General features: G+C 34.3%; 2 protein-coding genes across 2 annotated transcripts in view; one reads left to right on the forward strand and one right to left on the reverse strand.

Annotated features, from left to right (window-relative positions):
* LOC143239841 (uncharacterized) overlaps positions 1-25,718 on the reverse strand; it is a 298,954-nt gene that overhangs the window by 166,802 nt on the left and 106,434 nt on the right. The window lies entirely within an intron of this gene.
* On the forward strand, positions 10,563-25,623 carry LOC143235344 (multidrug resistance-associated protein 1-like). The gene is made up of 4 exons (XM_076473434.1): positions 10,563-10,808; positions 15,363-15,539; positions 15,872-15,997; positions 25,436-25,623. The coding sequence occupies exons 1-4, from the start codon at positions 10,761-10,763 to the stop codon at positions 25,598-25,600; spliced, it is 516 nt and encodes a 171-aa protein (XP_076329549.1). The 5' UTR covers positions 10,563-10,760; the 3' UTR covers positions 25,601-25,623.

A 25,718-nucleotide genomic window follows, 5' to 3' on the forward strand; every position in this document is an offset into this window, starting at 1 on the left:
GCTTTGCCATACTTTCTGACTCCTGAAATAAATAAAATAACTATATTCATATAATCCACAAAATCCAAATTATGTTGTAACACCCTACTAAGAGTAGATAACATCAAGCTGTTGAATTACATGCACTATGTTCAGAAAATATACAGAGATAAAGCATTCAGCATTACCTGCTATAATTTTTATAACTTGGAAATTGGTCTGTCATACAAATAGAACGTACTTCTAAATGAAATTATTCAAAAAAAATAGGTACATTATATTTTTCTTTCACTCACCAACATCAGCAAAAATGATGTGGTGCAGGTTTTATAGCAATTTCGGTTATTTTGGGTTCTCCTCTCAAGAACATTTTCTGGATATTACATCCAAGCAGATAAATCAAATGAATTGTAGCATGACGCTAGTATTTTCAATATGGTGGATACTTAATTATCCCTTATTTTGTTTTTATTTGAAGACGAGTTTACACAGATAACTTTCATGTAGCTTTGCGCGAAAGTTTAAAGCGTTGTATGTTGTGTTTTTCTTATAGCAAAGCTACATCGGGCTATCTGCTGAGCCCACCGAGGGGAATCGAACCCCTAATTTAAGCGCTGTAAATCCGTAGACTTACCGCTGTACTAGCGAGGGGCTCGAAATTTTAAAACAGACAAAGGAGTTTGATGATGATGCGTTGTGTAGGCTGTGGAGAAAATCACCACATATCACAATGCACCAAACAAAACCCAAAACCTAAATGCTGTAATTGTGGGGAAGAACATACGGCAAACTATGAAGGATGCCGGAAATACAAATCAATTAAGACACACTTATACCAACTTAAAAATTCAAACACGAACAAGCCACAAACAAACAAAATTCACGAACCATCAAAACCAACTACCACTCCAGCACCAGAAAACACAAACACACAAACAAACTCGTATGTTGCAGTAGTCAAGAAAACATCATTCATGCAGGAAAAACCACCAACAAGTAATGAAGATTTACCTAAAACAACTGAATACACACATAAAACCACACCTATGAATATTGAAAACACACTAACCAATACCATTACTTCCACCTTTTCTTAAATATTGACAGAATACACAAATCCAAATAATGAAAACAATCTAACAGATATAATCATTAAAATAATTATGAAAAACATCGAAAAATACCTACCACAAATGTTAGCATACATCATGAACTCTGTTAAACATGGATAAATTCACAGTATTACACTTCAATATCCAGAGTGCTATTGCTTCCAACACCTTTCCCCGTTAAATTTGTACATCTGATCAAATCAAATTTAAATAATAATAATAATTAATAAAATAGTGCTAAATTAAAACAGCCACCTACGTAATAGACTTTAAAAAAAAGAAAGAAAAAAAAAGAAAAATATAAATGGACATTGCCCTGAAAAGGACCAGTCTAAAGTTGATATTACTCCATATTAATCAGTCAATTTCAACAATGTAATGGAAGGAGGAAGAGGTCTCAGTGTACTTGACCCTTCTGGGTATAAAAATTATATATACCCAAATACCAGAGACAGACAGACAGATGATGCTAAGAAAAGTGATAACGAAATAGTTTATAATTTGTTTCAAGTAATAGTTCTTTTTTAGTAAGTGAATAGAATAATTATTATACCAAACATTGATGTTATAGATGAAAGGAGAAAACTAGTATTTACATAATACATTGTGACTTCTTTTCCTTCTTTTTTCTGCACACGCTGCATTGACATACCCCTCTACCATCTTGATATGGTCAAGTTTTCTTTACATCATTTTATGGAAAATAGTTGAAAGATATCCCGAACACTGTTTTAGTCACTTTATTGCCGTGCAGAATGTTCCACTAGTTCACGAAAATAAATATAGTAATCATATCCCACTGTCCCTATCTACCATCTAGCGAAACCACAGCCAAGGGAACGGGCTTCGAGACGAAATTGCATATTGCCCCCCAGTGGCACAGCGGCTTGTTTACGGGCTTACAAAGCTAAAAAGTGGGTTTTGATACTCGAGCATAGATAGCCCAATGTAACTGATTTAAGATCATACGTTTATTTTAGTGCATATATTTGTTTCCTTATAGTTTTCTTTTTTTCACGTGACGTATATTCTTGACTGTGTAGTGCGCACGTTCTGCCTGTTCTCAAAACTCGTAGAGAATTCTTGAAAGTGAGAAGCGACAATATTTGTTTACGAAAACGCACTAGAATATATTTGCAAGCGAAATTTGGCAAAGGCTAGCAGGGAGACAAAAGAGAATATTATTGGAAAGCTACAGTGAGTACGATAAAGGCCTAGGAAGTTGTAAGTGTGAATAATGTATATTAATCGGAAAACTATTGAATTTGACCACAAACGTTATGGATTTCGAACATTACAAACCGTTCAATTTCAGTGAATTAATTCGGACGTTAAAATTTCTACGAGGTCATCAAATATCTTCGCTGGAAGAAGTCGGTTTCTATCCAGTGTGAGGCCAATCAAGGAACAACAGCTAGCTAGTTTAAGCGAGGTGCAACGTTATTAACTCAGAATTATTTGCTCGGCGTGGACTTGGATTGTTGGTAAAATATTTACTGCTGCACTGGATATAAAACTCAGTGTTGTGCGTAAGTTTGTAAAATTGTTGTATATAAACCGTCATTTGTAATAACTATTAGTAATAACAGATATTTTAAATTGTATTGCTTTTTATGTTTGTATATTAAAGTATATTTGTGTTAAAAAAGGAAACTGTGTATGAATGTTGTTGCTAAATAACCTAGATTTAATATATATTAACATTTGATTAACTACTAAGCTCAAATTAAAATTCCGGTTACTAGAAGTAGTAATATATAATGCCATAACGAAATGAATCGGAAACTCGTCCGAAATAAAATAATAACACGTAACACCATTGTGTAGCTTAGTGCTTAATTCAACAACAACAACATGTAATCAAATATACACACACATATTTGCTTGAATATGTAAAAGAAAACTCGTTTGCACTTTCCACTCACAAATACATTGTCACTTATTAATTAATCAATGCTTATTGATGGATAGATGATGGTTAGCAGCTAGCCTGTTTCCTTTGACTGTCAGTCACCATTAGTAACACAAGCTACGAAACCGTATTTTGACTCCACTAAAATTGGTAAGTACTGCAGACATGGAATCAAAATAGGGGTTTGTAGCTTCAGTGTATTTTGTATATACTATTTCCAGCCTTGTTTATTTACATTTTTCGAGTCTCCAGTTGTAGAACGAAAACATAACTTTACGATTGTTCCATTCAACTTATTTTTGTACTTTTGGAAAACCCTATTCGCTCTTTTAAATCAATAAGTTTTATGTCTACTTATGGAAAAGCTCCCCACTACTACAGCGGTAAGCCTACGGATTTACAGCGCTTAAATCAGTGGTTCGATTCCCCTCGGTGGGCTCAGCAGATAGCCTGATGTGGCTTTGCTATAAGAAAAACACATGCACACACTTATGGAAAGTAAATTTTAACCTACGTACGTGCATATGTGTTCAGTTGAATGTTACAAGTTTTTCAGTAGATTACTGCAGAATTGTTTGTTTTTTCACCCATCCGTTATTGAATTTAAGGGACTCGACTCGTCATCCAAGAGTCGCGGGTTCGAATCCCCGTCACACCAAACATGCACATCCTTTCAGCCATGAGGTCTCATAATATGACGGTAAATCCCAGTATTTGTTGATAAAAGAGTAGCCAAAGAGTTGGCGGTGGGTGGTGATGACTGGCTGCCTTTACTTTAATCTTACAGTACTAAATTCAGGATGGCTAGCGTGGATTGCCCTCGTGTAGCTTTGCGCGAAATTCAAACAAACTAAACTGACACTATGGTTTAAAACACTGCAATGCTTATAATGTGCTTTTCACAACATTCTCTGTTTACAATTAGTTTCTATTATAACTTGAATTAAACTAGCACAACTCTAACGTACCTAACGAACGTTTCTGAATTATATTTCCAATGTCATTACTAAATTTAGTTCAATAAGTTTTTATGTCTACTCATGGAAAAGCTCCCCACTACTACAGCGGTAAGCCTTGCTAACTATGGTACTCGATGCTATGGAAGATGGCAATATGTTACTTACAATGAGCTTAGACGAGAAACTTTGGGCAGCTCCATCACAAGGGTAGTCATCTTTTATTTGGTCGAATCTTCTTTCTTTAATACCAGTAACTGACTGCTACAATAGCTGGTGAGTGTTTAGCTGCTTTCTCTCACTTCTTCTTCTCCACTGCAGTTTATTCTCGATTATTCGGCTCTCAAACATGGGTTTTTATACTAAACCCTCCTGTTATTCTTACGATCTTTCAAGTAGTGTACATAACTACCCTTAAGTAGGTCTAACTCTCAATTGGTTATTTTGCCTTGATAGTTTCATAATTCTCAAAACGAAAACCAAAAGTACTTATTCATTGATTGCAGGTAAAGGCAGTAAATCGACAGCCTTCTCACTTGTATCCTTACGCACATTTTTGATATGGATATTACATCAAAATTCCTACTTATTCCTTTATTGGCAACTTTTAAACACAGTAATGTAAATATATGTTATAGCTTTCTCACTGATGCAGTGGTACAAGTCTGTAGATAATGATCTAATTATCTAATGAGGTGTTCTTGATCTTTCTCATGATCTCAGTAATACAAACACAGACATTTCTCAACTCGTCTTTCTTCATATTAAATCATCGTTATATAATTTTTTTTGTTTTTCTGAGCGTGTATCACTCTTTTCGTATTGCATATAACTGCTCAATACTTGAAGCAGTTGAAATGCCTAGAAATGCTTCAAATGCACTCTGTTTGAATTTTATTAAAGAGATACAGTTTTGAGGTGTCACCAGTGTGCCTTTCTGACTTGTCTAACTCCAAGACCCATTAAATCATTACAAGATATTAGCTGCTTTCTCTGAAGGAATAATAACATTTTGTATTGAGCTTTGTCCATCAATGTGCATACTGTCACTTTTCCTGGGCATGGGTGGCTCAAAATAGCTTGTTAATTAACATCTTAGTACCTTTTGACACGATCAACCAATTCAAAACCACCATGACCATTCTTTACCATTTCATACTCCAGACTACAGGAAGTTACAGAAATCACGTGGTATGTTTTAGCTACCAATAAACATTTTGGTACCGAGATCTTAACATTACAAATAAAAGCTATAGATCTAAGAAAGTAACTGTTCTACAACTCATTTCAACTGTAGCTTCTGCCTCTGCACCAGAAATTGTAACTTAAGTTGGAAAATTCCTTTTTTATTCATTATCATTAGTATTGAATGTTAAATATACCAGAAAATCAAATTTCAAAAGAATTAGGTGCAAAATTAACCATGTCATAACAATTAATTTGGTCATTCTACTAAAATGTTACTTTCATGTAGTATGTAATATTCAAGCTCACCAATATCAAATAAATAATTTCAAAAGCATCCAAACAATGAAAACTCGATGTTGCAGAGAATAATTTAAAACTCAAACAGTAAAAGTGAACAAATAAAAAAATCACAGTTACGTATACAATGAGTCTATTTACCAAACTGACTAACTTCTTCTTTACAGGTTCCCTATACTTTGAATCATCCACATAGAACACAGGAATAAGATATGGTATACAAAAATCTAATACTTTTTTATTTCACATACTATTCCAGGTAATACATATATGTATCAGAAATAAATATAAATTTGTACAAATATTTGAGCTATTTTCTTAGATTATCTTCCTAGTGGTGAGACAAACTGCCAAAAAGATATAAACTTCTAGCTATTATCATATGTAAGTTTGCTTGAGTAAAATTATAAGTATGTATTTATGCCCTGTCAAATTCAGTTAATGAGATTGCTACACTACATACTCTTTCATGAAACCTTTATAAGTATGTACGATCAATATTCCAATCTATTATTGAAAGTGTGAAATTCAAATCAAATTCAGTTACTTCAGTTCTTGATCTAAATGTTAAAATAATTTCACACTTGTACATATCCTGTGCATATACTTAGCTTAAAGTACACATATACTGACTATATTATATTGCAAGTTGCTTTTAGAATTATTCCACATGTTTGGTATTGCTGAACTTTCCTTTAGAAGTTACTGCTGCACAATTTTTATAATTGCAATGATATGTTTTATGGTGGCATTGGTTGTGTAGACGTTTAGGAACAGTGAGAAGTTGAATTTTTCCAATCTGTAGTTTTTGGATGATAAAAATATATGGGTAGCAAGTGCATTTTGAGAAAGCTGACACTACTGTAGTGTGCACATAATAGTTAACATAACCTAATGTTCAGGGACAACAAGGGACCTACTGGTTCATTTCAGCTGTTACCTCCTCTAAGCTAAAGATAAACGATTAAATAAATTAATTTCGACATTTTTAATGCTAGTCCTTACTATTCATTTAGTTATCAAGCTTTCTCTTAAATTTGCTTAACTTTACTGCTTCCACAACATTCAAAGGTAACCAGTTTCAGAGGTCAACCATCCTCTTACAAAAATAAAACTTCTTTAGCTGAAAATAACTTTTCCAAAATTTATATTTGTGATCACTAATCCTACTATTATTATCATTAAACATAAGAAAAATGTAAATTCCCTTTATAATCTTAAATACCTCAGTCAGATACCCTCTAACTCTCCCCTTTTCAAGATAAAACAGTTTCAGAGATCTTAACCTTTCCTCATATGACAACCTCTCCATCCCAAGCACAATTGTAGTAACCCTCTCCTGGACCATTTTTTAACAATTTAATATCCTTCCAAAGGTAAAAAGCCAAGACTGAACACAATATTTCAACCTACTCTAAATGTAGCCTAGCCTACACACTGTAATTAAAACATCCTGAGACTTGTATTCAGTGTTTCTATGAATACGATCAAAAATCATGTTTACCCCACCACTAACAACAGCACACTGGCTTAAGAGAATGATCAACCATTACTACAACATTCCTTTCTTCCATGGCACTGTTAAAGTTATTCCCAACCAAATTATACCCGTAATTTAAATTAAGATGATCGACATGCATTATTACAATTTGTTACAATTACAACCCATCTTTCATACATTTTCACAACTCACTAATTGATTTAAATCCTTTTTTTTTTAAAGTAGCAACATCCTTTTCAGTGCTGCATTTAGTCCAGATCTCCTTGAGATTTTATAATAGTTTATAACTATCAACAGCAAAAGAATAGTATTGTTTTTCATTTCATGCAAATATGGATCGAGTTATGTTTCTCTCATATGTCTACTCAATAAATATTATCTTTTATCACTGCAAATGTGTGTCTAGTTTCTTTTATTCAACTAATTCACATCTGAAACTTACATGAACTCTGCTATTCTCATCCTACTCAGAAAATGCCATATATGAACGTATACATCGTATTAAGGGGAAGAATGATGCATTTAGTGTTTTCATTGTTTTTATATAATATAAATGAAAGAGAACAACACCAAGATCCATTTCTTTCACAACGTTGTTGAGGTTAATTATGCTTATAGTTCAAATTATATAACCCACGTGTATTACCTTCCAATTATCATAATCAAAAGCATCTGCCATTTATTCACTTAATTAACCAAATAACTTAAATAATTCTTGGAAAGCCAGTAATACCCAAGTTGTCTCCCACAGTGATATGTCTGTGGACTTACACCACTAGAAACTTGGTTTTGATAGCCGTGATTGTGTTTAATAATAAAACAACGTCTAAGTTTCTAATATCATCAAAAACTTTTATGTAATCTATTGATCATTCCTTCACCTGTGTCATTAGTGTTAATAAAATATGTTCTCTGACGCTGAAACAGTTGCACACTTTACTGGTTTATAGTGCATAAATTCAAAACTAAAAAACGTTACTGTTGACATCACCCAAATGCATAATTAGATGATTTAATAATAAAACTTGAAAATAGCTGATTAATTCATCAGACACCAGAACCCAAATATTTTTTGCTTGGTAATATTTTGACAATCTTATTAAATACAACATCTTAGGAAGTAACTATGCTAATGTCGCAGTTATTCTTCATGTCTTTGGTGAAGAGAAATGATGATAAGCATGACACCAATCCATTTGAGTGACAGACAAAGCGTAATGTTAAGGTTTTAAAAAGTTGACTTCCGACTATCTTCTGCACTCTCACAACATCAATGCTTTCTAAAAACTATGTGACGAGGGGGTGTGTAGTCTAACTGTCGGAATTCGACTTGAATTGAGTTACAAATAGATTTATATTAAATCCAGATACATTGTAAAGAGTGAAGTACATAAGTTACTAAGTCATTATGCAGTTAGAATAATGAATTAATTCCAAGGATAAGTTTCTAAAAAACACATCAAATGTTAATATGTATTCATACACGTGGCACAACTTTCACTTCAAATAAATCAGCTATTTCATTAATCATCTCTTGGACAAACTTCACCAAGATGCTTATTCCAACTAAAAGATTCTTCATTAAAACGTCATGATGATTGTACTAAACAACGTTTCAATTTACAAGTTCTCCTTAACATTGTACATTTTGTTTCAGGTTTCTATCTACGTTACTCGACTGAAAAAAATAAGAATTATGACTTACATCATGGTTGGAGTGATGTTCTGGCCTCTCTGAAGGCTGGACAGCTTCAGTATTTTAGAAAGTTCTTTTTTCTACTCTGGAGAGAACTTGTTCACTACTGAAGATACTCACTTTTCAATTAGAAGATACTTGGTATCCTTATGATTTTCTAAATAGTTTACACATATTCCCTAAGTACGTCTGACACCTTTTTTTTTTTTTTTTGCAAAATCATCAGACTGTCCAGAATCAAAACCCAAACTCTTTAATGATTGCTTATAGTGGATAAATCGGCAGTCTGTGTGTATGTGTTCGTCATCGTCTCTTTTCACATAAGTCCTACGTCAAAAGTCCCAACTCTTCATTTAAACAACAAAAAGAATCTTCGTAGCTTTTTTCTCTGCTGTGATGGTATTAGTGTATAGTTAGATGTAAATCTCGTGATGCTTTACATCTAAGCACTCTCACGGATGTGCCAACATCGATTTATCTACTTTTTTATTAAACATTTAATTCTCAGTGTTAATCAAACTAATTCTCTCTTAATTTTTGAACTCTTTTTCGTAACTTGAGCGACTGTGTCACACTGTTTCTTTTAATATGTGTGACACACTCGGAAATTTCATAATATGCAGATTTTCCTTAATATATTGAACATATTAAAAAATCCACAAATGCTTCAACTATTTTCTGGCTGGCCATTAAATGCCATCTTGAGAAGGTCTATATAGACACGTTGTTATTTTAAACTGAAAATATGTGATTGTAATGCTCATACTACCAGTTGTTCGTATACAATGTTTGAATTTTAATTGAATGCATTTTCTCAAATTGTTTTGGGTTCTGTTGTTATACGTATACAATATTTGTCTTAAAGAAAGAATCATTATATATCATATGCTCAATATGCCATTAATGTTTATTTGTATGCCTCTTTGTTCAGTCAATGTATAATTTTAATATTAGGATAATGACGCGAATATTCTATTGTTTTATGTAATGTTAAAAGTAGCTTTTCATATGTCAGTATTCTTTATTAGTGTTAATTTTTAAGTAACTGATATGTAGCAGTGTTTGAATTTCGCGCAAAGCTACATGAGGGCTATATGCACTAGCTGTCCTTAATTTAGCAGTGTAAAACTAGAAGGAAGACAGCTAGTCATCACCACCCGCTGCCAACTCTTGGGCTACCCTTTTACCGACGAATAGTGGAATTGACCGTCACATTATAGAGCCCCCACGGTTGAAAGGGCGAGCATGTTTGGTGCGACGGGGATTCGAAGCCGCGACCACCGGGCCATAGACAGAGGGATTAAAAGAACTGGCAAACTTTCCAGCTTTCAACGATTATAAATTATAAGGGAAACTAATACAACAATAATTTTTAAAAAATGATCAGTTTTAATCTGCTGTTTTCTGTAGGATAATTGAATAAAACATCCAGAAATGTGATTAATTCAATTGGCAAGTGACCCCAAATCGCACTTCACACCTAACTAAGTTAAATCCTTTCACCGTTTCAACAATTTTCTTTCATCTAAAGATAAGCTACGAAACTTAAAGTGGTATGACTAGTATTACTAAAGAATATGATTATCTGCTTTATCAACCAATCACAGCTACCTTAAAATATCCTGTCGCCATTTTTACCGGAACAATAGGAATTTGTGTTGCGTGCTGTAGGTAACTCAGCGAAGCTGTACAACGACCCTTACATGAAAAGTATTATACGTCAAGTTTGTACACTAATATACAGTATTTATGAATTGAATCAATGGGGGAGGTGGCTAAATAAATTATCTTGATCCGTCACTGGTAACGGACTATCTCGTTATCTCAATACAATGAAACCATAATTCACACTTGAACTTTACTCTAGATTGCAAGACTAGCTGTACAAAGGATATACCAAAGTTCATTTCTTTACTTTAAACTGACATTAACTACCAAATCCTTATATGCGGATGTAATTTTTATGTAATTAATTTGTACAAAATTTATATACGTATAGAAAGTCACTACAGTGGTATAATTTTATCTGCTAAGAACGTCTTTGTTAATATCTTATAAAAATATTTAACTGAAATTTTAAAAAGTGTCAAATATTTAACATATATCTGATAACAACAACATGATCGATTCCTCTTTATCAGAAGAATTCTGCTTCTCTCCATTTTGGGTAAGTCAATTTAATTTAACTGCAAAAATCAGAATAACCATTATTTATATCAATGATAATATATTATATAGACGATCAACCCAAATAACTTCACACCCAGCTATAAAGTAAGAGCTAATCTGAGAGTGGCTTAGTAGATAATGTATTGGGCTGGTGATTCTCGTGCCTCGGATCCAACACTTGGTTCCAGTAGCGGATTTAAGGTCGTGTGGGCCAAGGGGCTAATAATTTTGTAAGTACTAAATCCTATGTAATTTTACATAGAATAAAATTATTAATGGACCCCATTAAAACCATGGGTCCTGGGGTTCAGCCCTTTCTAGTCCCTACCTATATAAACCAACTGCTTGGCTCTATTAAAAAAGCTTCGTAATCACAGCTATAGGTTCTTTATCATGGTAATAATTAAACCTAGTATTCAATTAAGAGTGTCTACTTCAAACTACAATTGCTGTTAGCTCTAGTCTACAGTTTCAAATTAAAAGTAAATGATGTGTCCTTGCGAATGAATAATGATAATATCTTAAACACTGTCACACGTAAATATTATGAAAAAATAGCACGACTTTGAAAATCAGTTAGGTTATCATAAACTCAACGTGTTTTCCACGTTTATTAAATATGTGTTTTTCAACAGCTTTAGAATTAGGGCTCCGTCTCTCAAAAGGCGAGAACATTTTAAATCAAAATAGGAATATGTAATGCAAAATTAATGTCTTCGTTAAATTACTTTAATGTTCTAATATGATATAAAACTATATCACACAAAATTTAAGTTTGTTTATTTGTTGTTAAGCACAAAGCTACCTAATAAATGACCAAAGCTACAGCTATCTGTGTTATGTCCACCACGGGTATCGAAACCTGATTTTTAGCTCTATAAACCTTCAGTCTTACCGTTCAGTCACTAGTGGAAAATACAAAATTAACGTCTTCATTGGAGCTCTAGAATGTTCTAATATGAAATAGAAATGTGAAAATAAAGGTTAATATCTTAGTTTGTTTGAATTTTGCACAAAGCTAATCGATGGCTATCTGCGCTAACCGTCCCTAATTTAGCAGTGTAAGACTAAAGGGAAGGCAGCTAGTCATCACCACCCACCGCCAACTCTTGGGCTACTCTTTCACCAACGAATAGTGGGACTAACCGTTACATTAAAATGCCCCCACGGCTGAAAGGGTGAACATGTTTGGTGTGATGGGGATTCGAACCCGTGGCCCACAGATTAGGAAGCGAGTACCATAACCATCTGGCCATACCCGGCCGATAGTTGGTAAGGGAATTGAATATTCCAATAGGAAACAGAAATATATAATACAAAATTAACACCTTGACGACAGCAGTTGAACGTTTTAATACTAGTTTAATGCATGTTATGTTAACAAAACTTGTATGAGCAACATGCATTTCAAGAAATTAGTATTCGTAGTATGTTAGAAATCATTTTTATATTTTGTTTGTTTTCATATATTGACAAAATGGAATTTATTAATATTTTTTCGTTATTTATTTAGATTATTATGATAATCACCCACACTGTTTCTATGAGTATAATACTTGTGACCTTGACCAACTTTCAGAATCACAGTTCACAGCGGATTATTTGATAGTTACTCTTAGCAATAAATAACGCCCCCTACTCAAACCTTTCTGTTTTCTTTCTCCTTCGCTCATCGATAACAAAATTAATAACAGAAGTGTTAATAATATTGGTATCACAGTACTATTAGCTCTACATTGTTTAACACGTTCTCTTCACAATGATTCTTCCTCAGAAATGTATTTAAAATATTTTTTCAGCTATAAATTCATCTATGGATATATTACACTGTCAAGTAATCAAAAATTTGCCGTGAATAAAATAAATATACGTTGTGCATTGTACTTGACTCGCTTCTGTATTGATTCACAACTCCACTAGCATATTCAAATTGTTATTGTAATATATGACGAATAACCTGTATTTATACTTGTCAAAACAGTAATTATATTAGTGATGTCGAGAAATATATATGCAAAAACGGCTTGTTTGGCTTGAGAAAATATTTTACGTCGAAGAGCGAACAACGTTTCGACTTTCTTCGGTCATCGTCAGGTTCACAAAGAAAGAAAGAGGTATCTGACCGGAAGCTGACCACATGTTTGGGAGGGGTTGTGTAACTGAGTGTCGGAATGTAAAGGGTGGTGTTAGATGTTTGAATATATAATTTTATTATATTTAATATAGGTATAAAGGCGTCCCTTTATATTGGTTTATTTTGGGTTTAAGTTGTTGTATAAGTAAGGCTTCTTTAATTTTGCGTTTGTTTATGTTTGCTTCTTCATTTAGTATTTGAGTGTTTTCTATGGTTATGTTGTGTTTATTTGACTTGCAGGGTTCGAAAACGTGTGAAGGTGACTTTTTATGTTCTTTGAATCTGGTTTCCATTTTTCTACTTGTTTCTCCAATATAGATGTCGTGGCAGTTATCACATTCTACTTTATAAATAATGTTGGTGTGGTGTTTGTCAGTGTAGTTTTTACATAGTATAGACCTCAGTTTTGTGCTTGGTTTTTGAATAAATTTAGCATTAACTGGAATATCATATTTTGTTACTAGTTTTGCCAAATGTTGGTTATTTGTCTGCTGCTGTCTGGAATATATGGTATACAGCAGTATATGGTTTCGTGACTTTTTGATTCGTGAGATGTATTTACTTTTGTTAGTTGATTTTGCTTTTTATCTAGCTGTGTGCGTATAATGTTTTCTACGGTTTGTAGAGGAAACTTGTTGATGTTAATGAAGTATTGTTTTATTTTGTCTAATTCATCGTTAATTTTATCTGGTGAGCAGAGTTTAATGACTGTGTTTATTTGGTTTCTTAGTATGTTGAGTTTTTGTTTTGTTTCATGTGCTGAGTCCCAAGGAATGTATAGTTCAGTATGGGTGATTTTTTGGTGAATTTCTGTTTTAAAGTGTGTGTCGGTTCTTGTAATTTTGAGGTTAAAAAATGATATTTGATTGCTTTCTTCCTGTTCACATGTGAAGTTAATGTTGAAATGTATAGACTTAATGTGATTGAAAAAATTAAGTGTGTGTTCTGTAGATCTGAATCCCGCAACCGTGTCATCTACATATATCTGTACCGGTATAGTGGTGGATGTAATGCTGTGTTAATTGCTTGTGTTTCAACTTGTGTCATAAAAATATCGGCTAGAGCTGGTGATACTGGGTTGCCCATGCTTAGGCCATTTGTTTGTACATAGTTGTGGTTGTTGAACATGAAGTTTGTCTTTATCGTGGTGAATTCTATGAGGGTTGCTAATTGGTTGCTGGGAATGTCTATAGATGGGTTAGGGTCTCGGATATAGAGTTCTAAAGCTATCTTGCAGGCTTCAGTGGTTGGAACTTCTGTAAAGAGGGATATAATATCGAAACTGGCCATTAAGGCTTTATGATTAAGTTGATTTAGATTAGACTTGAAATTAAAAAAGTCTTTGACGAATAAGCTGGCTGATGTTACATATTTGGAGAATGCCAATGCTATGTATTTACCAAGATTGTAATTAAACGATTCATATGTGGACATTATTGGTCGTAATGGACAATCTGGTTTATGAGGTTTGGGGATGCCGTATATTTGTGGTGTGCGTGAGTCGGTTTTACGTAGGTAGGAATAAAGTGTTTGTGAAATTGTGTTGGCTTTTTTCATTTGTAGTAGTAATTTGTTTAGTTGCGTCTCGTGTGTCCTTGTTGGATTTGTGTGTATTGGTTTAAATTTGTTCGTGTCTAATAGGATGTTCTTCATTTTTGGATGTATTAATTCGTGTTCATTATGACTATAGCATTACCTTTATGTACTTTTATAATTTTTATGTTTTTGTCTTGTTTTAGGTTTTTAATGGAATTAATGTCTCTTTTTGTAAGATTGTTTTTTAGCTTTCTGTTTTGTGAAATTATGTTGATGGTTTTGTGAGAAAATTCTTTGAAAAAATCGTTTAAGATGTTGTTTTTAGGTGTTTCTGGAAAATATAAATTTTCAATTTTACCTGGGAAGTTTGGCTGTTGGATGTCAATAAAATTATCTAAGTTGTCTTCTTTCTGTTGGTTGTTTTTGGTTGTTTCTTTGTTTTTGTTTTCTGTAGAAAGTATCACAAGTCTCCTGGCTAGATCTTCTAAACATGTTTTGATTTCTATGGTTGGAATGTACCTAGGTGCTATTGCGAAGTTGAGTCCTTTGTTAGGTAGATGTATCTCGTCTCTGTTTAATGGTCGGTCGGATCTGTTAATTATGAGGTTAGTCAACGGTTTGTCGTGTTGGTGTCTTTTCTCTTGTTTGCATCTTAGTTGTTCTAGTTTTTTGTTGTGGCAGATCTTTTGTCTCTGTCGTTCTTATATTAATTTGATAAACATAAGTCTGTTTTTTAATCATAACCTAATACAGTTATATCAAAATGTATTTATTTAGGCAAAAACCTATTACTTACATAAGTACTGAAATACATTTTTTTTTAGAAATAATGTCAATTTTGTATCAGTTAGAAAATTCATTCCACTTTTATACAAACCATAGGACCTACAAGTAACATGGTACACTAACCAGCCTGACTTTACACCATGTTTCCATAATTCTATCTTAATTTGGATACCTTGTATTTTTCTGTGGTTACTCGTTCCTGTGGAAGTGACAAGAACCAGAAAACGTAAGGGCCCTCCGTTACCATGGACATTGCTCACTATGAGTAAACTAGTAAGTACTTTATTTTTTCATGTACATTTTTATTTGTTATTGTACATACAAAAATACAGCAAACATCTTACTGCTACAAGAAACCTAGTAGTTGAGCCTCTCTCTGATTTGCTTAGATTGTTATCCCATGATTTTTAGTAAGTGAAATACAATGAAACAATAATATATTAAGAGTGTGACTAAACCAAGATAAAGATAATAATTTTCATCTTGAAACACACAGTATAACAGATGACTAACAAATCTAAGTTTAAGAATCTTTTTAACTAAAATACAATTACATTTTGAAACATCGTTAACAATTTTTAAGTGATGAATTTATTATTCTCTAGCTCTTCTGCTTGGGACTTATTGTACTGACCTTAACAGATCTGATATTCAAAGTAAAGCTCCAAAACGAGGGAGAAGCAGTTTCTCGGGTAGAGTTCTGCTCAGCATACACCAAGATTATTACATTTGTAAGAAAATTTATTTTTATTTAATACTCTTAAGTGTATTTTAGCTTCGCATGCTAAGTACATAGCACAGATAGCTACCAATCAATTAATATCTGTTTTTATTACATAGACATAGGAACTGGGGAAGGGTGGAAGATAAGTCCTCCACAAGTTCTAATAGCAATGATTATAGGAACTGGGGAAGGGTGGAAGATAAGCCCCCCACAAGTTCTAATAGCAATGATTATAGGAACTGGGGAAGGGTGGAAGATAAGCCCCCCACAAGTTCTAATAGCAATGATTATAGGAACTGGGAAGGGTGGAAGATAAGTCCTCCACAAGTTCTAATAGCAATGATTATAGGAACTGGGGAAGGGTGGAAGATAAGTCCTCCACAAGTTCTAATAGCAATGATTATAGGAACTGGGGAAGGGTGGAAGATAAGTCCTCCACAAGTTCTAATAGCAATGATTATAGGAACTGGGGAAGGGTGGAAGATAAGTCCTCCACAAGTTCTAATAGCAATGATTATAGGAACTGGGGAAGGGTGGAAGATAAGCCTCCACAAGTTCTAATAGCAATGATTATAGGAACTGGGGAAGGGTGGAAGATAAGTCCTCCACAAGTTCTAATAGCAATGATTATAGGAACCGGGGAAGGGTGGAAAATAAGTCCTCCACAAGTTCTAATAGCAATGATTATAGGAACTGGGGAAGGGTGGAAGATAAGCCCTCCACAAGTTCTAATAGCAATGATTATAGGAACTGGGGAAGGGTGGAAGATAAGTCCTCCACAAGTTCTAATAGCAATGATTATAGGAACTGGGGAAGGGAGGAAGATAAGTCCTCCACAAGTTCTAATAGCAATGATTATAGGAACTGGGGAAGGGTGGAAGATAAGTCCTCCACAAGTTCTAATAGCAATGATTATAGGAACTGGGGAAGGGTGGAAGATAAGTCCTCCACAAGTTCTAATAGCAATGATTATAGGAACTGGGGAAGGGTGGAAGATAAGTCCTCCACAAGTTCTAATAGCAATGATTATAGGAACTGGGGAAGGGTGGAAGATAAGCCTCCACAAGTTCTAATAGCAATGATTATAGGAACTGGGGAAGGGTGGAAGATAAGCCCCCACAAGTTCTAATAGCAATGATTATAGGAACTGGGGAAGGGTGGAAGATAAGCCCTCCACAAGTTCTAATAGCAATGATTATAGGAACTGGGAAGGGTGGAAGATAAGCCCCCACAAGTTCTAATAGCAATGATTATAGGAACTGGGGAAGGGTGGAAGATAAGCCCCACAAGTTCTAATAGCAATGATTATAGGAACTGGGGAAGGGTGGAAGATAAGCCCTCCACAAGTTCTAATAGCAATGATTATAGGAACTGGGGAAGGGTGGAAGATAAGTCCTCCACAAGTTCTAATAGCAATGATTATAGGAACTGGGGAAGGGTGGAAGATAAGCCCCACAAGTTCTAATAGCAATGATTATAGGAACTGGGGAAGGGTGGAAGATAAGCCCTCCACAAGTTCTAATAGCAATGATTATAGGAACTGGGGAAGGGTGGAAGATAAGTCCTCCACAAGTTCTAATAGCAATGATTATAGGAACTGGGAAGGGTGGAAGATAAGCCCTCCACAAGTTCTAATAGCAATGATTATAGGAACTGGGGAAGGGTGGAAGATAAGCCTCCACAAGTTCTAATAGCAATGATTATAGGAACTGGGGAAGGGTGGAAGATAAGTCCTCCACAAGTTCTAATAGCAATGATTATAGGAACTGGGGAAGGGTGGAAGATAAGCCCTCCACAAGTTCTAATAGCAATGATTATAGGAACTGGGGAAGGGTGGAAGATAAGTCCTCCACAAGTTCTAATAGCAATGATTATAGGAACTGGGGAAGGGTGGAAGATAAGCCTCCACAAGTTCTAATAGCAATGATTATAGGAACTGGGGAAGGGTGGAAGATAAGCCTCCACAAGTTCTAATAGCAATGATTATAGGAACTGGGGAAGGGTGGAAGATAAGTCCTCCACAAGTTCTAATAGCAATGATTATAGGAACTGGGGAAGGGTGGAAGATAAGCCCTCCACAAGTTCTAATAGCAATGATTATAGGAACTGGGGAAGGGTGGAAGATAAGTCCTCCACAAGTTCTAATAGCAATGATTATAGGAACTGGGGAAGGGTGGAAGATAAGCCCTCCACAAGTTCTAATAGCAATGATTATAGGAACTGGGGAAGGGTGGAAGATAAGCCCTCCACAAGTTCTAATAGCAATGATTATAGGAACTGGGGAAGGGTGGAAGATAAGCCCCCACAAGTTCTAATAGCAATGATTATAGGAACTGGGGAAGGGTGGAAGATAAGCCCCCCACAAGTTCTAATAGCAATGATTATAGGAACTGGGGAAGGGTGGAAGATAAGCCCTCCACAAGTTCTAATAGCAATGATTATAGGAACTGGGAAGGGTGGAAGATAAGTCCTCCACAAGTTCTAATAGCAATGATTATAGGAACTGGGGAAGGGTGGAAGATAAGCCCCCCACAAGTTCTAATAGCAATGATTATAGGAACTGGGGAAGGGTGGAAGATAAGCCCTCCACAAGTTCTAATAGCAATGATTATAGGAACTGGGGAAGGGTGGAAGATAAGTCCTCCACAAGTTCTAATAGCAATGATTATAGGAACTGGGGAAGGGTGGAAGATAAGCCCCCCACAAGTTCTAATAGCAATGATTATAGGAACTGGGGAAGGGTGGAAGATAAGCCCTCCACAAGTTCTAATAGCAATGATTATAGGAACTGGGGAAGGGTGGAAGATAAGTCCTCCACAAGTTCTAATAGCAATGATTATAGGAACTGGGGAAGGGTGGAAGATAAGCCCTCCACAAGTTCTAATAGCAATGATTATAGGAACTGGGGAAGGGTGGAAGATAAGCCCTCCACAAGTTCTAATAGCAATGATTATAGGAACTGGGGAAGGGTGGAAGATAAGCCCTCCACAAGTTCTAATAGCAATGATTATAGGAACTGGGGAAGGGTGGAAGATAAGTCCTCCACAAGTTCTAATAGCAATGATTATAGGAACTGGGGAAGGGTGGAAGATAAGTCCTCCACAAGTTCTAATAGCAATGATTATAGGAACTGGGGAAGGGTGGAAGATAAGTCCTCCACAAGTTCTAATAGCAATGATTATAGGAACTGGGGAAGGGTGGAAGATAAGTCCTCCACAAGTTCTAATAGCAATGATTATAGGAACTGGGGAAGGGTGGAAGATAAGTCCTCCACAAGTTCTAATAGCAATGATTATACTTCAAAGTCTAGAAAATGGAAACATTTAAAACTGATACCGGGCTTTTCAGTTCCCTTTGTTCCTACATCTATGTGTTAGTAGTAAACTTTTCCTGAGTTCTCGCTAATTCAGTCATGATGCTAAAAATACTATCACTAGTACAGACTTTATCAGCGTTTATTGTTTAGATTTCCAGATCATTCTGTAACAATAAAGTCGCTATGCTTTAGTGTTTCGTCTTCAATATTTAATATATTAAGATGGTTTTGTTAGCATTCTAATGTTCCCAAAATAAGTAGAGAATATGATGTACTATAAGAGTGCACACTAGTTTTATACAAATAATAATTATATTTAGGAGTATGAATAATTTAGCATGTAAGAAGAATCTTACATTTTTGAATTAAGTAATATATTGATTTCATAATAGCCGCTATCTAAAAGCTTAAGTCGTAGTTTTAATCTGAAAAAAACTTTGTTTTCATGAATATTAATGATATTAAGCTTGTTTGTTTTTAATTTCGCGCAAAGTTACACGAGGGCTACCTGCGCTAGCCGTCCCCAATTTAGCAATGTAAGACTAAAGGGTGTTTGTGTGTTGTGTTTTTTCTTATAGCAAAGCCACATGAGGCTATCTGCTGTGTCTATCGAGTGGAATTGAACCCACTCGGGCCTAGTGAGATTAAACTAATGTTTTCAAAACAGTATTATCTTAAGTTCTTTACTTTTCATTAAATAAAATAATACTAGCTATTTTCCTAGCATGTTTAGATAGTGCTTTATTGTTCACAAGGTGAATTTCCTGATTGGTATGTAATTTATCATCTCACTCTCGTAACAAATATGATAATAAGTTGTTATAAAACAGGTTTTTTTTATATATGTTGGAATATATATCTAAGAATCTAGGAAACAAACAACTTCCGGTCTGACATAACAATCCCTCGCTGGTACAGTGGTAAGTCTACGGATTTACAACGCTTAAATAAAGGATTCGATTCTCCTCAGTGGATTCAGCAAATAGCTCGATGTGGCTTTGCTATAAGAAAAACATATATGACATAACAAAAAAAAAGTATTATACAATCTTAGTGTTGGTGTTTTTTATGAAACAGAATATACACGTGTGTCTCTGTATGTTCGTAAGTCACAATTTATTTCATATGTAGTGGTAAACATGTGCAATAAATATAAATATTTTTATGTTACTTGTATTGAAAATGATAACCTATAAGTCTGTGGCATGGTATGATATTTTCAAGTAAAATTGTTTCCTGTAAAAAGTATGTCTCCTTTATAATGGGATGGTCGACAGGATAAATAACAAAGTTAACTAAACTAACAGTGTTTGTTCACTGACAAACATACTGGACATAGTGTATAATATAATATGATAACTATCTTTATCTACCAGTTTTGTATACTTGTGTTGGACACCCAACGAACTCCTTTCACTAAAGTGGTGAAATGATCAACTAGCTTTTTCCCCTCATGTTGACTTCGGATTAATCAACTCAATTAAGATCCTGTGTAATAATGTTTGAATCTAATGTTTCTAACTTAACAAGAAATGTCAGATTTGTCTATATCGCAATGGGGGAACATAGTTACCTTTTCAGCTGCTTGGAAGCTCGGGTCCTCCAGGGTAACAAGGTACTCTCACCATAACAGATATGTCCAGTTCTCCAATGGAGATTTAAACTTCATACAGCCTACCACTGTTTGTAGGGGCTGCTTGGCTCCAGGTGTTCAATATTAACACCTGTGCAATAACACCTGTACATCACCGCTAGGGATAGATCGTGTCAACTACATGATACTAACATACTCGGATTCAACATGCCAGAGCAGTGTAGTTAGAAGAGGAGTTAGCATTTTAACATAACTAAAAATTCATAGTTGAACTAAACAACAGAAAGAATTATAAATAAACGTCAAGTAAAGCCGTAACAAAATAAAAGTAGAATTCACTATCTCACAAGTCTTCAAAGCTAGTTTTTTTTTTATCTAAAACTGTGATAGTGGAAAAGCTCAAATAAAATTTAAGGCAATCTAAATATAGAAGTGAAATTTATTTACTGAATAAATACGTTACTGAATTTTGGAATCTTATGCTTCCAAAATAAGCATCCTATTCAAAACACTTCACACTTCTTACATAATTTAGTCAGTAACGTAATGTCTAGTTTTGAAGTCATAAGCCTATTCCTTCAACCCATTTGCCATGATGGAATACAATTTACTGTAGAAATGTTATCCCCAGTCCCCAAAAAGAGAATAAACATAAAATGAGGAACACCTAATCGAACTGCTACAACTAATTTATTTTTTTCAATACAGATATTCCTACTTCCTTCAGTTAAATGGACTTGCCATGGGAAATCCATTACCACGTACTTATTAACTAGTTTCTTAACCTTCATAGAACAACAGCAATAGTTACTTACGTATCTAAGCTTACATTTTGACTTAAGATACGTAGATGACGTTTAGTTTTGCGGCTTTACTTGTCAGTATGAAAAAATAAAATTCCTTCAACACGTAGATAACCTACATGAAAACATAATTCACAGCTATAATGGATACAACTACAAAATAATTTTTAAATATTAACAATGCACGAAAAACAAACAGCTGCCATGAAACGAATTTGTGTTATCAAGTATAATAAATCAATTACTCTTACTCGTGTGAGTTGGTCAAGTCTTCAAGAAGCAATACAATATTAAAAAGTGTTATTCTACATATGGGAAATACTAGGCTATAAAAGCAAACAAGAAAACAATGTGTGTGTGCACAATTTGATTTTGTAGAGAATGAAAATGTATAACTAGATTGAAAAAATAAGAAAATAAAAACACAGCTAAAGACAAATATACATCAACAGGATTAAAATCATATGGGTGGTCATAATGTAATGCGCCCTGGTTTTTGAGGTAAAGCTGAAGCAATTGAGACAGAAACTGCATTGGTTTACACGCTTAAAAAAAACAGAGAAAAGAAGCAGGTATGGATATTCAAAAACACAACATCCAAGATCTTGACCACCTTTTGCTTTCTGCAGCACATTGTGGAAAAATGGTCTGTCACAAAAGTATAACGAAAAAAATATAATTATAATACTGTACATTAATTTTTTTTACTAATACATTTACATTAGATAATAAAAATTCTATAATGCTACAAAAAGTTTACAATATCTAAGAGATTGTCAATATAATACTTGGACATACATACTAAGATGATAACATGCCACTATACTAAGCCCAACCTTTTGCTCTTAGTGTAACTTTTATCTCCAACTCTCTTACGCTACTAGATGGATGTTTAATGGTTCTAAATATATACAAACAGTAGTGAGTATTGTATAAGTTTCGTTTGTTTTGAGTTTAGCGCAAAGCTACACGAGGGCTATCCGTGTTAGACGTCCCTAATTTAGTAGTGTAAGACTAGAAGGAAGACAGCTAGTAATCACCACCCACCGCCAACTCCTGAGCTACTCTTTTTACCAAAGGGATTGACCTTCACGTTATAACGCTCCCCAGACTGAAATGGTGAGTATGTTTGGTGCGACGAGGATTAGAACCTGCGACCCTCGGATACAAGTAGAGTGCCTTAATCACCTGCCCATGCCGGGCCTAGTATTATATATGGAATGTGATTCAACTACATATGTCCACGTATATAAAATATAAAAACGTCTAAATAAGCAATTCCAAGTATTTTATTTACATCATTATTTTCAAATTTACGTAAACACCTGGCCCGGCATGGCCAGGTGGTTAAAGCACTCAATTCGTAATCCGAGGATCGCGGGTTCGAGTCCTTGTCACACCAAACACGCTCGCCCTTTCAGCCGTGGAGGCGTTATAGTTATAATGTGACGGTCAATCCCACTATTCGATTGGTAAAAGAGTAACCCAAGAGTTGGCGGTGGCAGGTGATGACTAGCTGCCTTCTCTCTAATCTTACACTGCTAAATTAGGGACGGCTAACGCAGATAGACCTCGTGTAGCTTTGCGCGAAATTCAAAACAAACATATATTTAAAATAGAAATAATTTCTTTTATTATAAATTATCCTACCAAAAGTCATGGGACACACCTCTGATTGCAGGAAAATCGACGTGATGACGAAATATGCAAATAAAGTGGCTTGAAAAGCTGATAAATGGTTCGTTCGGAAGTCATTCCAAGCTTTTCCGTTGAATGATGAGTACAAGGAAAAAAGATCTAACAGAGTTTCAGAGAGGGAAAGATCGTTGGATGTAATTTGGGAAAAATTACTGTACATGCTATTGGAAAACAATTAAACATTTTCACGTCGACAGTTGGCAATGTTCTAAAGAAATGAAAATCCACAAGTAACAATGAGCCAGACAATACCAGGCAGTCGTAAAATACTAACTGACAAAAGCTGACATGCCTTGAAAAAGGATGATTACCACATCTCACCATTAGACTTTAGAGAATCTATGTTTGGAGATGTGAGCAGACATATTCGATCCTATAAGTGTTTTCACAACACGTCGAGAGCTGCATGATATAAATGTCCACAGTAAAACTGCAGCCCTCAAGCCGTTTATAACAAAAATGAAGGTACATCATCTATTGGAATAGGACAGCACACACCAAAACTAGGCCATGAATCAATGAAAATCGGTTCTGTGGAGCAACAAGCCATGTTAGATACTTTTCCGCTCTTAATGGACGTGTTGTATGGACATCCTCCATGCCAGGAGTAATTTTATGATACCGGCCCTTACACGTTCCAACATATTCTATGTCACAAAGTAAGGTCTGTGAACGCGTGGTTTGAAGAGAATAACATTGGAATATTGCAGTGGCTACCACGGAGCCTCAACACCAACCCGATCGAACATCTTTGGGATGAAATGGTTATCTTCAGTAGTGGATCTTAGTGATCCTTTAATAGAGGAATGGAGCACAATACCATTAGTTTTCAACCAGGAATTAGTATAAAATATTTCACGATGCACTGAAGCAATTATTAAGGCAAGAGGCGAGTCATATGCTATTAATTTCGTTCAATAAAAACGTTTTATTCATAACTAATTGTGTTCCATAACTTTTGGTAGTATAGTGTACACGTAATGTTTTTCGGTATTTGATAGAGAAGTATTCTCGATTTGTAGAACTACAGGATAAATGCTACCAATATAATTACTTATTATTGAATCATTAATAATAATGTATTAATGTAAATATTAAAAGCAAAAGTCCAAGTACTGACCTATAAAACACTTTATTAATAAGGGTACAACTTAATTGAAGTTCATTAATAATATGCAAATTTCAATAACATCAATTATTACTTTTTTTCTCAAGATAGAAGACAAGATCTTAACTTTTTCCTTTAAGATAACCCTTCTATCTCCAGAATCATTCTAGTAGTTCTACTCTGAGCTCTTTTGAATAACTTAGTATCCTTTCTGAGCTAATAACGAAATTACTGTAAATATGCTCTAGCACTACCAGTGTTTTCTATTCACCAATGTTCCCGCTATATTACTATTTGATATTAGTAATAATGTTTGAGACTGAGTAGGAAATCCGTGCTTGGGATAAATTAAACATTATTAGCTATAATCAAATTATAGTTATAAATAACTCACAAAAACAAGTCAATTGATAGGTCACAAGTTACATACAATTGAAATAATACTTGTTCATATAAGATATTGTGGAAACTACAGGTATTAAATGGGATATGTATCTGGTTTTAACTTATGGAAAGCAACGTTACACAAATAAATTTAAATATTCAAAATATAATAGCTCATAGAGACTTACTGCGTTGTTATAAAGATAGGATTTATGCCAAAAAGATGATAAAAATATCATAACTAACACTCTAAGTATGAAATGTCAACCATACAATTAACTAGTATTAGTTAAAAATTAAGCATAATACAAAATTGTATATAGTCATCTTTGCATTCAATTTAATACATCCTGGCTCAAGAAAAAATGGAAAAATAACAGTTATTTTTCAAAACTGACAGGACATGATCATGACTTTTTTCAAAAATTGATTAACTTTTTAGTAAGAACATAAAGGAAAAAACTAACATATATATGTGAGTGGTTACTACTATTTTTTTTTAAAACAAAATATATTTCAAGACCATAATTGTTTTTTTGCAGGTATTGGTTTTTTTTCTTATATTTAGGGATAAAAGATTGGGAAGAAAGTCTTCAGGTGTTTTGTTTCTTTATTGGTTCTTTCTAGCTTTGTGTGGAGGTTTAACCTACAGATCTATTATTTTACAAACATTTTCAAAGGTAAGGTTCTTTGTACTTTATTATTAGTTTTATAAATAGTTTCAGTAAAATCAATATATGTATTGTATAGTTTAGAGTGTCATTTGAATTGTATATCCAACTTTTTCCTTCTTCAAAACATATCAGCAAAGATGAATATTAATAA

Source organism: Tachypleus tridentatus, chromosome 2 (assembly GCF_004210375.1).
Source record: "Tachypleus tridentatus isolate NWPU-2018 chromosome 2, ASM421037v1, whole genome shotgun sequence".
In the NCBI taxonomy this organism is placed as follows: domain Eukaryota; kingdom Metazoa; phylum Arthropoda; class Merostomata; order Xiphosura; family Limulidae; genus Tachypleus; species Tachypleus tridentatus.

What these genes read in the sequence shown, in the direction of transcription:
- LOC143235344 (XM_076473434.1), top strand. Translation starts at nt 10,761, where the DNA reads ATGATCGATTCCTCTTTATCAGAAGAATTCTGCTTCTCTCCATTTTGG. An exon ending in TCTGCTTCTCTCCATTTTGG is followed by an intron (nt 10,809 to 15,362) that starts GTAAGTCAATTT and finishes TACAAACCATAG; the next exon opens with GACCTACAAGTAACATGGTA. An exon ending in ACACCAAGATTATTACATTT is followed by an intron (nt 15,998 to 25,435) that starts GTAAGAAAATTT and finishes GTTTTTTTGCAG; the next exon opens with GTATTGGTTTTTTTTCTTAT.